We start from the raw sequence: 15,269 nt of genomic DNA on the forward strand, positions 1-15,269 counted from the left end.
AATTTACTGGGAAGGCTTATATGGAACCACTTCCTGGTTACAAAAAATTTGTTTCTTCTAGGAAACTACAACTCAAGCACCTCCCACTCTCACATGGGTTCATATAAGAGAGAAGTCCTTTATTGGTTATTTTTAAGCTTATATTTCACTCATGTATTTTTGATATTGGCCATTCTATTAGCTATGTAATTATTTTCCCAAGACATTTTTTTCTGGTTTTATTTTAATCACCCACTCATCATGACAAGTGCACTCCTTAATCCTCCCACCCACCTCCCCTTTGGTAACCATCAGTTTGTTCTCTATAGTGAAGAGTCTGCTGGGGGTACCTGGGTGGCTCAGTCAGTTAAGCTACCGACTTTGGCTCAGGTGATGATCTTGCAGTAAGTTCGAGCCCAGCATCAGGCTTTGTGCTGACAGCTCAGAGCCTGGAGCCCGCTTCAGATTCTGTGTGCGTGTGTCTCTCTCTCTGCCCCTCCCCATCCCCCGCTCATCCTCTGTCTCTCCCTCTCTTTCTCTCTCCTTCTCTCTCTCTCAAAAATAAACATTAAAAAAATATTTAAAAAGAGTCCTTTTCTTGCTTTGTCTTTTTTTCCCCTTTGCTCATTTCTTTTTGACTCTTAAATTTCATACAAGTGAAATCATATGGTATTTGTCTTTCTCTGATTGACTTATTTCACTTAGCATTATATCCTCCAGGTTTATTCATGTTGTTGCAAATGACAAAATTTCATTCTTTTTTATGGCTGAATAATATCCCATTGTGTATATATACCACTTCTTTATCCATTAGATAAATGGATAAATTTATCCATGAATGGATAAATCCATGAACACTTGGGTTGCTTCCATGTTTTAGCTATTGTAAATAATGCTGCAATAAACATAGGGGTGCCTTTATCTTTATGAATTAGTGTTTTCATATTCTTTGTGTAAATACTCAGTAGTGGAATTACTGGATCCTATGGTAATTGTATTTTTAATTTTTTGAGAAACCTCTATACTGTTTTCCACTGTGGCTGCACCAGTTTGCATTCCCACCAAGGGTGTGGGAGTGTTCCTTTTTTCCCACATCCTCACCAACACCTTTTGTTTCTTCTGTTGTTGATCTTAGCCATTCTGAGAGATGTAAGGTGATATCTCATTGTAATTTTGATTTGCATTTCCTTGATGGTAAGTGATGATGAGCATTTTTCATGTGATCATTGGCCATCTGGACATCTTTGGAAAAATGTCTGTTCATGTCTTCTCATTTTTTTTAATTGTTTTTTTTTTTTGGTGTTGAGTTTTATAAGTTCTTTATATATTTTGGATACTAACCTTTTGTTGGATATGTCATTGGCAAATATCTTCTCCCATTCAGTAGGTTGCCTTTTAGTTTTGTTGTTTCCTTCACTGTGTAGAAGCCTTTTATTTTGATGTAGTCCCAATAGTTCATTTTTGCTTTTTTTCCCCTTACCTCAGGGGGCATAGCTAGAAAGAACTTGCTATGGCCAATGTCACAGAAATTAGTGCCTCTGCTCTTTTCTAGGATTTTTATGGTTTAAGGTCTTACATTCAGGTCTTTAATCCCCCAAGGTGTTTTTTTCTATATTTATTTAGAAATCTATTTACATTATATTTATATCTAATTTATATTTATATATTTATATCTAAGAGTTATCTGTATTTCCTGAATGGTTTCCTAATCAGCGATGCTGAACATCTTCATGTGCATATTTGTGCATATATATATATATATGTATATATATACATATACATATACATATACATATACATATATATATGTCACTCTTTAGTGAAATGTCTCCTTAAGCCCTTTGCCAATTTTCTATTTGGATTTTTGGTATTCTTACTATTGAGTTTAGAGTTCCTAACTCATTTTGTATACAAATTCTTTGTTGAATAGGTGACCTGTAATATTTCTTCTCAGTCCCTAGAATGAGCCATAGCTTATCTTTCCAACCCCTTAACAGGAACTTTAGCACACCAGGTTTTTAATTTGAGGTCAAACTTGATAATTTTTCTGGATTAGAACTTTAGGGCTATATCTGAGAAAATCTTCACCTGACCCAAAGTCATATTTTGCAACAAAATTTTTATAGTTATATGTTTTACCTTTAGCTCTGTAATTCATTTTAGTGTCAACTTTTATATAATGTGTGAGGTCTGGCTCGAGTTTCACTTTTTGCCCCGATGCCTATCCAAGTGTTCCAAAACCATTTACTGAAAGGCTATCCATTCTCCACAATCAAAAATCTAGGTGTTGATCCTGTCACCAATACCAATTTTGATTACAATGGTTATATAATACTTAAAATTGAGTAATTTATTTTTCAAAATTGATGATCTATTCTTGTTTCTTTGCTCTTTAATATAAATTTAGAATCATATAGCCTGTGGCTATTAAAAAACCCCTGTGGGAATTTCTATATGAATTTCCTTATATATGTAGGGAGTCTTGAGAATTGACATTTTTACTGAGACTTCAAACCTATGAATACAGTATACAGTATGTGTCTCATTTATGTCATTTGATTTTCCACATCAGTGTTTTATAGTTTCCACATACTGATCCCATAGATATTTTGCTAAATTTATATGTAGGCAACTCACTACTTTTGGAGCAACTGTAAATTGTACATTTTTAATTTTGGTTTCCAGTTATTCATTGTTAGTATGTAGGAATACAATTAACTTTTGTGTGTGGACTTTGTATCCTACAACCTTACTATTTACTTACTAGTTCTAACATGTTTTGTAGATAGCTTGGAATTTTCTACACAGGGATATATATGATCTGCAAATAGGGGAAGTTTCGCTTTTTCATTCCAATCTCTAGTCCTTTTATTTCTTTTCTTGCCTACTGCACTGGATGTGACTTCCAAAAGATTATTAAATAGGAGAGGTGAGAGCAGATAGCATTACCATATTCCCAGTCTTAGGAGAAAACCATTCAGTTTCTTAAGGGAAGTAGAAGTTTAGCTGTTCCTTTTTATATATGCTTTATATCACGTTCAGGTATTACCAATCTGTTGCTACACTTCTGAGAAGTTTTCTAATGAATGGGTACAGGATACCCATTCATTACCAATTCCCAAATTACCAATTACCATTACCAAATGCTCTTTATACATTAACAGTTACAATCATATGATTTTCATTCTTTAACCCACTTATGAGGTGGACTACACTGATATAATTTTAAATCCATTTATGTATTTATTTTTAGAGAGAGAATGAGCGAGGGAGGTAGAAGAGAGAGAATCTTAAGCAGGCTCTAATGCAGGACTCTACCCCACGACCCTTGGATCATGACCTGAGCCAAAATCAAGAGTCAGGTGTTTACCTGAGCCAACCAAGCATCCCCATAGTGATTTATTTTTAAGTGTTAAAGGAGCCTTGTATACCTGGAATAAATCCCACTTTGTCACAGTGTATAATTTTATTTATATATGGTTGGCTTTGGTTTACCAATATTTTGTGGAGGATTTTAACTTGTAGGTTAACAAGTTAACATGTAAATTCATGAGAAACGTTGGTCTGTAGTTTTCTTTTTTTTATGGTCTTCATCGAGTATTGGGATCAGGATCATGATCATCTCATAAACTGAGATGGAAGATTACCTACTTATCCTTTTTCTGGAACAGACTGTGTAGAATTGGTGTTATTGCCTCTTTAAATATATAGAGTTCACCATGGAAATCATCTGGGCCTGGACCTTTTATACCCCACCACACAAGGTTTCTAAGTATAATTCAATGTCTTTAATACTTACAGGATTATTCAGAGTATCTATCTGATCTTAGGTAAGTTTTGATAGTTGGTGTTTTTCAAGGAATTGTAATTGGTCGATTTAATCTAAGCTGTCAAATTTATGTATAAAGAATTATTTGTAGTATTCCTTTATGATCCTTTTATTTTGACTGACTTCTCCATTGTGTTTCTGTTTTCAGTTTCAATGATTTTTGATCTTTTGTCATTATTACTCACCCTCTTCTGCTTGCTTTGGGCTTATTTTTTTTCTTATTTTTCCATTTTCTTTTATTTTATTGTAAGAATACTTAACACAAGATTACCCTCTTTACAAAACCTTAAATGTACAAGAAAATATTGTTAACTACAAGTACAATAAAAACTACGGGTTAACTACAGGTGTAATATTTTATAGAAGACCTCTAGGACTTTTTCATCTTGCTTAACTGAAAATTTACACACAATGATTAGCAATTACTTTCCTATTCTCTTAAGATGGAAACTTAGCTGATTGATGAGATCTCTTTTCTGATATAAGCATTCAGTCCTATGCACATCTCTTTCATCACTGCTTTATCTGCGTGCCACAAAAATTATGATTTGTTCTCTTCTCATTGTTTAACATATTTTTTTTTACTTCCCTTGAGACTTCGCCTTTTATCCATGGATTACTTAGAAGTGTGTAGTTTGATTTCTAGTTTGATTCCATTGTAGTTATAGAATACACTCTAACTGGATTTTAATTCTCTTAAATTGTGTTTAAGTATGCTTTATGAGGCAGATATTGTCTATCTTGGAGAATATGCCAATGGGCACGTAAAAATAATTTGTATTCTGCTCTTGTTGGATTACTCTAAAGATGTCAATTATATAATGTTGTTTGGTGATGATATTCAGTTCTTCTAATTCTTACTGACTTTATGTCTGGTAGTTTTATTAATTTTGAGAGAGTGGATAGGAAGTATCCGATTATACCTGTGGATTTGCCTTTTTCTTCTTGTTCTATCAATTTTTACTTCATGTACTCTGAAACTCTGTTGTTTGGTACATACATCTTATCAGCAATTTCTGTTTCCTCTTTTTTCAAATGTCTATATGCTCATCTCTTCCATTTTGATATTAAAAATATGCATGTAATATTCACATAGTACACATCAATACTCTGCTTCTCTCATATATTTGCTGCAAGTATTTATTTTTTCCAGTTTGTCATCTGTCTTATACTTTGACACATTTTTCAGTTTTATGTAGAAGTTAATTAGTATGTTCATTTGTATTTTATTCCATATTTAAAACACTTAAGTCTTTGTACATCTAGCAATTATTTTTTGTCTATATTTTCTATAATTTTCTTATGGATTTGTTTTCCACTTAAATAAATTATATACTTAAAATGCTTTAGTAAACAAAAGGTAGTGTTTTATTATTATTTTCCAAAGACTTTACCTAGTGTCCCAATACTATTTGTTAAATGAGTCTTTCTTTTGTCAGTGGTTTTAACATATTGTTTTCTAAGTGATTCTATATAGCACAGCCTAATATGGGCTGTCTTCCACTAATCTATATTCCAAAACTCAGTATATTTTTCATCATAATTTACTAAAACAGAAAGAGACATTAAGAATTCAATTGGAAAAAATGTATGTAATTGATTAATCTATGTTCTCAGTTAAAAACAAATTAACCTCTTTGTGAGGAACCAACTTTAAAAAATCTATTCTCATGATAGTTTTCTAAAATGGATTGTAGAGATATTTATTGCATAGGTGTATCTAAATTTACTACAACTCATTAAACTGTACACCTAAAACAGGTGAATTTTACAGAACGTAAATTAGGCATCATTAAAACCATTTTTTAAAAAATATGTAAAATATAACACTTCTAAGACAAAATCATTAAAAAATAACTAAAGGCCATTTTTACTGCACTGAAGCATACAAATTGGCATTTTAATTAAGAATTCAAAATGCTCTGGCATGAGTACAAAGAGTTTGGGTTCCTAGGTTTGAAAAGGTCAAAGTCTGTTAATAAAATTTTAAAACTTCATTCAAAAGTGATAAGATGAAATACAGCATGGTTTTTCCCATAAATGTGATCTTCAAAATATATAAAACGAAGAATCTATTTGATGGCAGAATGCCTGTAGCAAACTGAATTCTAAGGCGTTTTCCGCTTTCTTGACCACTCACATTTCATGTAACACAAGCTTCTTGCTCAAGATTAAATGTCAAAAAATCTGGGGGAAAAACTCTAAACATAAACCAAAGAAAACACTGATTTTCTCTTTTAGTGAATTCCCCTAAAGTTTTTATTTCAAAGGCAAATCATGTACAACCATACTAAAGAACTATTCTTATTGTGAAGATATTAATGTTTGGTATGATGATTTTTGGCTATACACATACATAAATAAATGAAGAATGACAGACAGGGTTCCAATCTTTGTGAGTTACCAAAGATGATTACTCCATCATGACTTAAAGATCATCTGAGATACAGAAACAGATCTTTGTAGAGTAAATGAGCATGATGAGTTCATAAACAAAACATAAAAAAAAAAAGAGAGAAATTTATTCTTCAGTCTGGAAAAAAAAAACAAGCTAGAGCTCAGCCTACTTAAAAAAAGAACATAGTGACTCCAAGTAAAGGAAACTAAATTCCTGGCAGGAAAGCTTCTTGAGGCCAGAAAGTTAAAAAGAAATTCTTGGCTCATTAATAAATGGCCACTACAGGAACTATCCTATTTAGAACTTAAAAGTTAAACAACTGTTCCTCTTAAATCATCATATAGATAATACAATGCTTATACCTCTTGCAAATGCAAACGTTGATGACCCTCTAAGACAGTATTCTTTATATGTTCTTTTCAAACAAAAGTATTACATTTATGGAAAAATTATTAATGGTTCAGAAATGCTAAGCAAATTAGAAGCCAATAAGGAAAGTTAATAAGCTAAGAAGTTAAAAAGGACATCTGGAATGCCTTACTATTTCTCAGGCTGGCACTGCTGAGCCTGAGGGGCAGTCCGTGAACAGCAGCAGTGCTAACATTAGTGCTTCTCTCTGGAACAAGTACCAAGTGAGAGCAGTGAGCACAGGAGAGGAAAGAAGACCAAACAATGGGCCACAGTATGTGGTACTGTTTGTGGTAGTTCGGTTTTTATAATTTTTTTCCTGGTATAGAATTCATTTTTGTCCTATAGTTTCCCATCATGAAAGAAATCAGTTCAACTATTTTTTTAGATAAGGCTAAAGATTTCAAAGAAAATATTTTTTCCTTATCACCCTACTCTTACGCTTTAAACATTTAAAAGGTTTTCAATGATATAAAAAGATATCTCATTGATCACTTCAAAACAGAATGGTCTTGAAAGGTATTTTAGAAACATTAGAATTATATATTAATACTAAAAATGAGAGAAAATAATAAACTTTCAATATAAATAGCAAAATAAACTTTTTCTATAAATAATACTTAGAATACTGTTAATGATGTTACTGTACATCGTGATACATACAGTAATCCATAAACCCGCAAGTATAGATTGACTTGGCAAAGCCATATAAAACTGTAGGAAAGATGAGGTGTGAAGAACAGTGGGATTCAGGTTAAAAATAGACAAGTAAACCATGCATTGAAAATAAACAGTAAAGCTACCAAATGTGATTCATGTCTGAAGCTTTTCCTCTGGAAAAGCCTGATGCTTCATTCAAGTTAATATTTAAAATGGGAGAAAAAAAGCAATTTTGTCACCATTCGATTTTATATGATTTAACAAATGTAGGGGTGCGTGGGTGGTTCAGTAGGTTAAGTGTCAGACTTCGGCCCAGGTCATGATCTCATGGTTCTGAGCTCGAGTCCCACTAAGGGCTCTGTGCTGACAGCTCAGAGCCTGGAGCCTGCTTGGGATTCCGTGTGTGTGTGTGTGTGTGTGTGTGTGTGTGTGTGTCTGCCCCTCCCATACTTGTGCTCTGTCTCTCTCTCTCTCTCTCAAAAATAAAGAAACATTAAAGAAAAATTTTTAAGAAGAAATGTAAGGACCTGGTTTTTAAAAATGAATTTTATTTGAATGAAAGCTCCACTGAAATTGAAGTTTTTGTGAATTGCAAACATTTTTTCTGTAACTTTTAATTCTTAAACATTCAAAAGGTTTTCAACGATTTAAAAGATATCTCACTGAGGACTTCAAAGTAGAATGTGAACTACACTTTATACAAATAAAAATTCTATATAGTGATTTTTAAGTATCTAGGCAAAAAAAAGAGAAAAATTGCACTCTTGTTCAGCACTTGAAGAGCAACACCAAAATGAAAATAAATGTTTATTTATGCAGCATTTCTAAGAATAACTTCCTCAAAGTTTCTGAGAATTAGTCAACATTCGAAAGAAGATGTAGCATGACAAAGGAAAATCACAAATGAGAAACAAGAAGCACTTTGGTATCAGACAAAAATAGATTCAAATTTTAATTTTCATGCTAGATGAATGACTTTAGGCAAATTACTTACTGTTTCATATGTAAAATGGAGATAATGATACCTGCCTTATGAGAATTCAATGAGTTGATATATAGAAAGCATCTAGTTCAGTATCTACAAATATATTAAAGATTTTCACCTATTGTTTCTTTTCCTTTTTCCCCCTTAAAGTGATACAAAAAAAAATTGTAATAAACCCATATCATATTGCTGTGCATGCAAGTTCTCCCCAAATGCAAAAAAATTTTTGATGAAAAAATATATATCACTGTTTCTTTAAATTAAAATAAATCTACATCAACAGATCAAAATATTAAGAATTTTTGGTCAACATCATTTCTATGGAATTTTATAATTAAATACCTAAGTTTTATGTTCTTCAAAAGCAAACAAAAATAAACAAGGCACAGTCTTACATTTTATAAAGAAAGCATAAAGAGATTAGTTTTGTTCTAGAACTTAAAAATATTAACTAAATTTATTTAGAGAAGAGGCAAGGAGTTAAATCATGATTCTATAAGTAATTAACAAATGTTGTTAGTGTTCATTCTTTGATATTATTTAGAAGAAAATAAGTTGGATATATTGCTCACATAGCTTTGGTGAACAAGGTCAATGAATTATAGAATATTAGTGCTTAGAAGAGAACTTCAAATTCTGCAGGTTTTACATCCTATTCTAGAAAGAAAATAAAAACAGAAGTTAATGTTCAAGATTACCCAGGACTAGAGGGAGAGCTGAAATTCAACTCTTTCTCAGCCTTCTACTCCTCTGCACTATTTCATGATACATTTTGGCTGGGACTCAAAATAATGGTAATTTAGAACACTGCTCTTGTGGCTATTCTAGCAATGATATGTGTTTTGTTTCCTGTGTAGCTTGTAGGACATAATGAAACAAGAGGACATGTGAAGTGTTGTCTTGTGTTCTTGTTGCTACCTAGAAAACATTTTTTTTCTTTGAAAGGAATAAAAATATAATTTAAATACAAACCCACTAATAATCTCTGACAAAAGTCTGGGTTACTTGTCAGGAAAACAAACAGCCTAAACATTTCACCTGGCATAGTTACAGATAAAGTTCTATTACATTTAAATTGATTTCAGGACCTTCTGAAATTTAGCCAAGGAACAGTTAAGATATTCATACAATCCATGGCAGAGGAGGAAGCAAAGTTAAGCTCCCAAATAAAGAAGTAACCATTCATCATTTACCTTTCCTCTTTCCTAGCACCACTAAGGGATTAAGAATTTATGAAAAGGGGAAGTTAATATTACACAAAACTATTCCAAACTACATACCATTTCAAAGAAAAATTTCTTCAAAGAGGAGATCTCACTTACTTTTTTTTAAAACAAAATTAACGTTTATTTATTTTTGAAAGAGAGAGAAATAGAATGTGAGTGAGCAAGGGGCAGAGACAGGGAGACAGAATCGGAAGCAGGCTGCAGGCTCTGAGCTGTCAGCACAGAGCCTGATGAGGGGCTCAAACTCAGGAACCTTGAGATCATGGCTTGAGCTGAAGTCTGAAGCTTAAACAACTGACCCACCCAGGCGCCCCATAGAAGAGTTCTCACTTTTAACTCATAACCAACTCACGTATTCCAGTTTTCATGACTTCTAAATAAAACCACTAAACTGGACAACACATATATCCTGATTCCCTCATGCAGCACACACTTTCAGTCCTTACCCTACCTAATCACTTAGCAGCATTTGATCTTACAGACCTCTTCCTTTTCCCCATAAAACTCTTTACTTCCATCTTAAATGTTCTCACTACTCACACAAAAAAAGGTGATGGATGTATTAACTAATCCTACTGCAGTAATCATTTCACAATATATATGTGTATCAAATCACCATGTTGTACACCTTAAACTTACACAGTTATATGTCAATTACAGCTCAATAAAGTTGGAAAAAAAAAACCAATACTGAAATCTCAAAAAAAAACCCCACAAAAATTTAAGAAAACCTCTTTGTTCCCTTGGCTTCCATGACCCCACTCTCGTTTAATTCTCTCCTACCTTTTCGGTTATGCCTTCTCATTTTTTTCCACAAGCAGCATTTCTACTCAACCTTTAGTTGTTGGTGGTTCACAAAGTTGAACCACCCTATCACTCCCTATCCCAGTTCTCTTCTTTTACTCAAAATATTTATTGAGCACCCACTACAGGCCAGGAACTCTTCTAGATAATTCTGACAGCAGTGAACAAATCAGATGAATATCCCTGCTCTCTTGAAGCATACATCATATAATCAGACAGAAACAATAATATATAAGTAAATTATATAGTCTTAGAAGGGTATAAGTGTTATGGAACACAAATGGAGCAGGATAAAAGGAATCCATTCTAAAAATCTCCTTAAACCACCATATTAATATATCCATGACTTTATCATCTCTATTTTAACTATTCCCAAATCTCTATTGATCATATATCTTTTCTGAGCAGCAATACTCTAAAGACCTTTGCACAATTTATCATGCCTGACACTCAATTCAACATTCATCTTCCACCATAACCTGTTCCTCCTACATTGATAATGGCATCAACATCAACTGGGCCAGCCAAGCCAGATACCTAGATGCCTCCCATAGTCTCTAGATCTTACCTGTCCAGGAGTCTTATTTGTCTGCATAAATATCTCTGACATTATTCCATCTTCACTGCTGTTCCTCTAATTAAAAACTTCAGTAAAGAGCAGGATCAACTCTGTAGTCAGATGCCTGGACTGAATCATGGTTCCACCACTTACTTGCCATTTGGTTTTGAATTTAACTTCTATAAGTGCTAGTTGTCCTATCTATGAAATGAAGACAACGCTCCTAGGATTGCTTTGATTAAATGAGTGTGGCTGGAGGTATTAGCATCAGAATCATCAACATGATTAACTGATGTAACAGCAGCATGATTAATTCCTAAAATAGCCTCTTAAGTTAGTTTTCCTTCTTCCACCCTTACTCTTCTTTAATTTTTCCTAAAACTACAGTTCTAGTAATTATCAAAATCCACAGGTCTAAACACAATGACCCTAAACAGGTTCCCAAGGCCTTCAGCATAAGTCCAAGTGCCTTAGCATGGCAAAAAAATTTTTTTCTCCTTCTTTCCTCTTTAAAACTTAAGCTTGTTAAAGGATCATCATTATAGTCAAGCCAGCCTGGACCTGAACTTTTCTGTGAAAGATCTTCAAAATATAAACTTCAGTTTCCTTTTTCAATTTACAGTCTTAGCAGATGATTTTAAAGTTATCATAATATTGTCTTTTTTTCCTTCCAAGTACATATTTCATTTTTACGGTCAAAATGTTAAATGGTCTTTGATTTAATCAATCATCGTGGTATGATGGAATACAAAATAAGCATTGTGAAAACCTTTGCAGCAATGAAAGCCAAACAGATGATTTAAATTATTTCCTTCAGGCTTTTTATCATGTTTTCTCTTTCTATGAAACAAACACAAAACACCATTGATTGACTTCATGGATTTTTATGCATGTGTTTGTATGTGTTTTTTGTATGTGTGTATGCACTCATATGTGTTTGTAGCTTAACTGGCATTTACTAAAAGCATCTTCTTACATGATAAAAATAACGTTACCATAAAAAATTATGTAATACAATAAAATGTGAGAAACTATCGTAGTGTTTAAGAAGCTTTTTGTATGTTTTTATAAACAGCCATATCTGCCACAAAAAGTAACAACATTCTCTAATTATTCTTTTTATTAATATATTTCACAAGTACCAGTGTAAAAAATATATATAATGAAATTTACTAAATACAAATATTGAGACCGAGCAAATTCACAATTATAGAGCAGATGATAGTTTAAGAAAATATAACAAAAATTGAGTATGTGTTCTTTACACTTTCTAATTAGTGAGAAGCCTTCTGAAACAAATATATTACACTGCTTAAGGACTAAGCCATATGTTAAATATATTTTACCTACAGATCATTATGAAACTTGTAGAATTTATATATTTAAAATGTAACCAATTTAATCAGTTGATAAATGTAGTTTAGACAATGATGAGAATTAAATTTTAATCATGTCATAATGCAAAAGAAACACGCTGTCCACCAATTAATTGTCAAAAAGCTAATAACACAGAGCTTAGTATTAAGATCTGGATTTGTTATCATCATGCTGTATGTTATTATTAATATATATAAATTTAGATAATATAGAATAAAGTTAAATTATCTTAACTTTTACTTTAAAAATACAAATACTTTATTTATAAAATAAGGCCTCATACTTTTAAAAAAGCCAAAATGTTATATATAATATATATCTTACTGACATTTACTCAAGAAAGAATTCTGGTAAAATTTTATATTGCTGGAGTTTCTTATGAGAGATAAAATGTATTTTAAAATTTGGTTATGTAACCATTATAACATAGTACATACCTCTTACACCAAAATTCTAAAAATGAAAATAAAGAGCTTAATTTTTTAAATTATAATTTGTTTTACCATTACAATGTTTAATCACATATTCAATTTTAATCTTTTTCATTTTATAACATGAAAACTTTTGTTATTTTATGTGTTCCAAGACAAATAAAAACTAAACTAGAAAAAAAATCTAAAACTATGCTTATGATATCTAAGATTGTGCAATGTGAGTAATAACAAAGAATGAATAAAGCAAGGGTAAGAAGACATGCAATGCAATCTATGAAAGTGTCAGTGTCTAATTACCTATTTAAAACAGCAAATAGAATCCTAATGGTCACTTCCTTAAATATGACCAATTAATTCAAAGAATAAAGAAAATTAGGAGACAAAACAGTTCTATAAATCTTGTTATGACAGGCGAAAATGACTTTGCTTATAAAGCAGTTAAGGTATTCTGAAAGTGTCAGGGACTAATTATTAATTGGCTATGTAGATATAAAACTTTACAAACAATTAATGTCTATTTGATGATACCCTTATATTGTGGTGAATCATAATTAGACACTCGTCACTTGATATTCCTCTACCTGTCCAATCCTTTCACAAGAATACATGAAATAATGTTATATTCAGGCTAGTACCTGAGGAGGATTACTTATGAAACATGTGGAAGATTTTACCTGTCCAACCAGGCAAGCAGACTCTTGGCTGCTCCTATCAGGTCCACAACTGAAGTCAAAAAGTCATTTGGCAACTTTCGGCTGGTTCTCCCATCATAATGGCCACTCCTTCTCCTCCCTGTTATAAAATTCTGTAGATTTTTGGCAGATGCATTCAACTTGTGAGAAAGGGTTTTTAGATTCTCTGTTTCCAAGCCATAATTCTGAATTATAAAAAGAGAGAAAACAAATAAACTTAAATTCAGTATTACATTCATTCACTAAAATATTTACTGAGTACATTACTATGTACAGGTAACAAAATTAGTATTTAGAATTACAAATGACTAAGATAGTATTCCTGGCCTAGCAGAACCCACAGTTAAGTGAGGATCTGGGGAAATGTCAGATAAACAAATCACAATAAAATGTGTTAGGTGCTAATAAGAACAAGCAAAGATGAGGGCATTATATCTTGGAATTCTGCCATGCAAGAAAGAAAGATCATTAAGACACATGTTTTTCTTTTAAACGAAGTCCATTTAATTGTGAAATTCATTTTTATCAATAATTATCTTTAGTATCTATTCTATTAGCACATGCATAGTCATGAATGTAGATGCTATTAAAAATTCTGTAGTCTCAAAGTGAGTAAAGAAAGCACAACTCAACTATAAAATGAAAAAGCAAGAAATAAATCATATCCAATATAGCTTTATTCTGTGTCCTCTCCATGACTCACATAAAAAATTTCTTCTATAATATGGTACAAGAAAAAAATGATTCCTTAGTGAAACCAATAAACTTTCTCCTTTTTATAACAGAAATTATGAAACTAAACTTATTTTTATTTTTGTCATGGTTACATTAGCTCACAAATATGAAGCATATCTAAAGCAGTCATACTGATTTTTTGCTAAGTATGTTTTCTTACTTTCCTCGGTCTCACTTTGAATTTCTAGTAATATTTATTATTTCACCATAAATATTGCCTATATATTAATGTGGAAAGAAGTTATATGAATAAATATTTATAAATAAGCATTTTTTCTTTTTACTGCATTCAATAGGATATACTATAAGACCTCCACAAATAAACTTTAGGGAAAGATTTCATGAATTACAATTAATTTTTTTTTTACATTTTATTTATTTTTGATAGAGACAGAGCACAAGTGGGGGAGGGGCAGAGAGAGACAGAGACACAGAATCCGAAGCAGGCTCCAGGCTCCGAGCTGTCAGCACAGAGCCTGACACAGGGCTTGAACCCACAAACTGTGAGATCATGACCTGAGCCAAAGTTGGATGCTCAACCGACTGAGCCACCCAGGTGCCCCAGTTACAATTAAATTTTAAAACAGCTAATTGTGGCTTGTAAAACATCTCCAAAAATAGCTTGTTAACCTGCCCAAAGGATGACCTTGATCAAACTATTCAGCAGCATGTACATTATTGTCACGTATAAATAAAAAATGTTATTTATTACCTTATAGAAAATCATAAGACCCAAAGAATTTTAGATAGCCTCTGAGGCCCAAATAAATTCTAAGTTTGACTTATGCTCCTTTTACAGTTGAGAACAATATGGCACAAAGAGATTCTCCCTTGTGTTTACAGAGCTTAGGGTAGACAGAGTTCAGAATGGAACTACAAGTCACCAGGCTATATGTGAGGGGATGCATAAGCAAAATAGGAGATAAAATACTAGGGGTATGAAAAAGGGAAGCAAATGGCAGAATAAATTTAGCTGTATTATTAAGTCAACAAGCACTGGGTACCTACTTGATATGAAATTCCGATTTATTTCTTCTATAGTAATTTAAGAAAAGAAACTTAGAGGAGAAAAAAGAGGTATCAGAGGAGTTTGCACACTTAAACATTAAATACCAAGTTATGTATGTTACCAGTGAAGATTTAATAGTGATACACGTCTGAATGTTCTTTGCTAAGAATTTAA

At 32.2% G+C, this 15,269-nt stretch overlaps 1 protein-coding gene across 5 annotated transcripts in view; it reads right to left on the bottom strand.

The window, feature by feature from the left end:
• CNKSR2 (connector enhancer of kinase suppressor of Ras 2) overlaps nt 1-15,269 on the bottom strand; it is a 297,465-nt gene that overhangs the window by 198,209 nt on the left and 83,987 nt on the right. For all 5 annotated transcript variants that reach the window (XM_081793473.1, XM_081793472.1, XM_081793475.1 and 2 more), the window contains exon 3: nt 13,334-13,536. In XM_081793473.1, coding sequence (XP_081649599.1) covers nt 13,334-13,536 — 203 coding nt within the window. The remainder of the gene's footprint in view (nt 1-13,333; nt 13,537-15,269) is intronic.

Source organism: Panthera onca, chromosome X (genome assembly GCF_046562875.1).
Source record: "Panthera onca isolate mPanOnc1 chromosome X, mPanOnc1 haplotype 2, whole genome shotgun sequence".
In the NCBI taxonomy this organism is placed as follows: Eukaryota; Metazoa; Chordata; class Mammalia; order Carnivora; family Felidae; genus Panthera; species Panthera onca.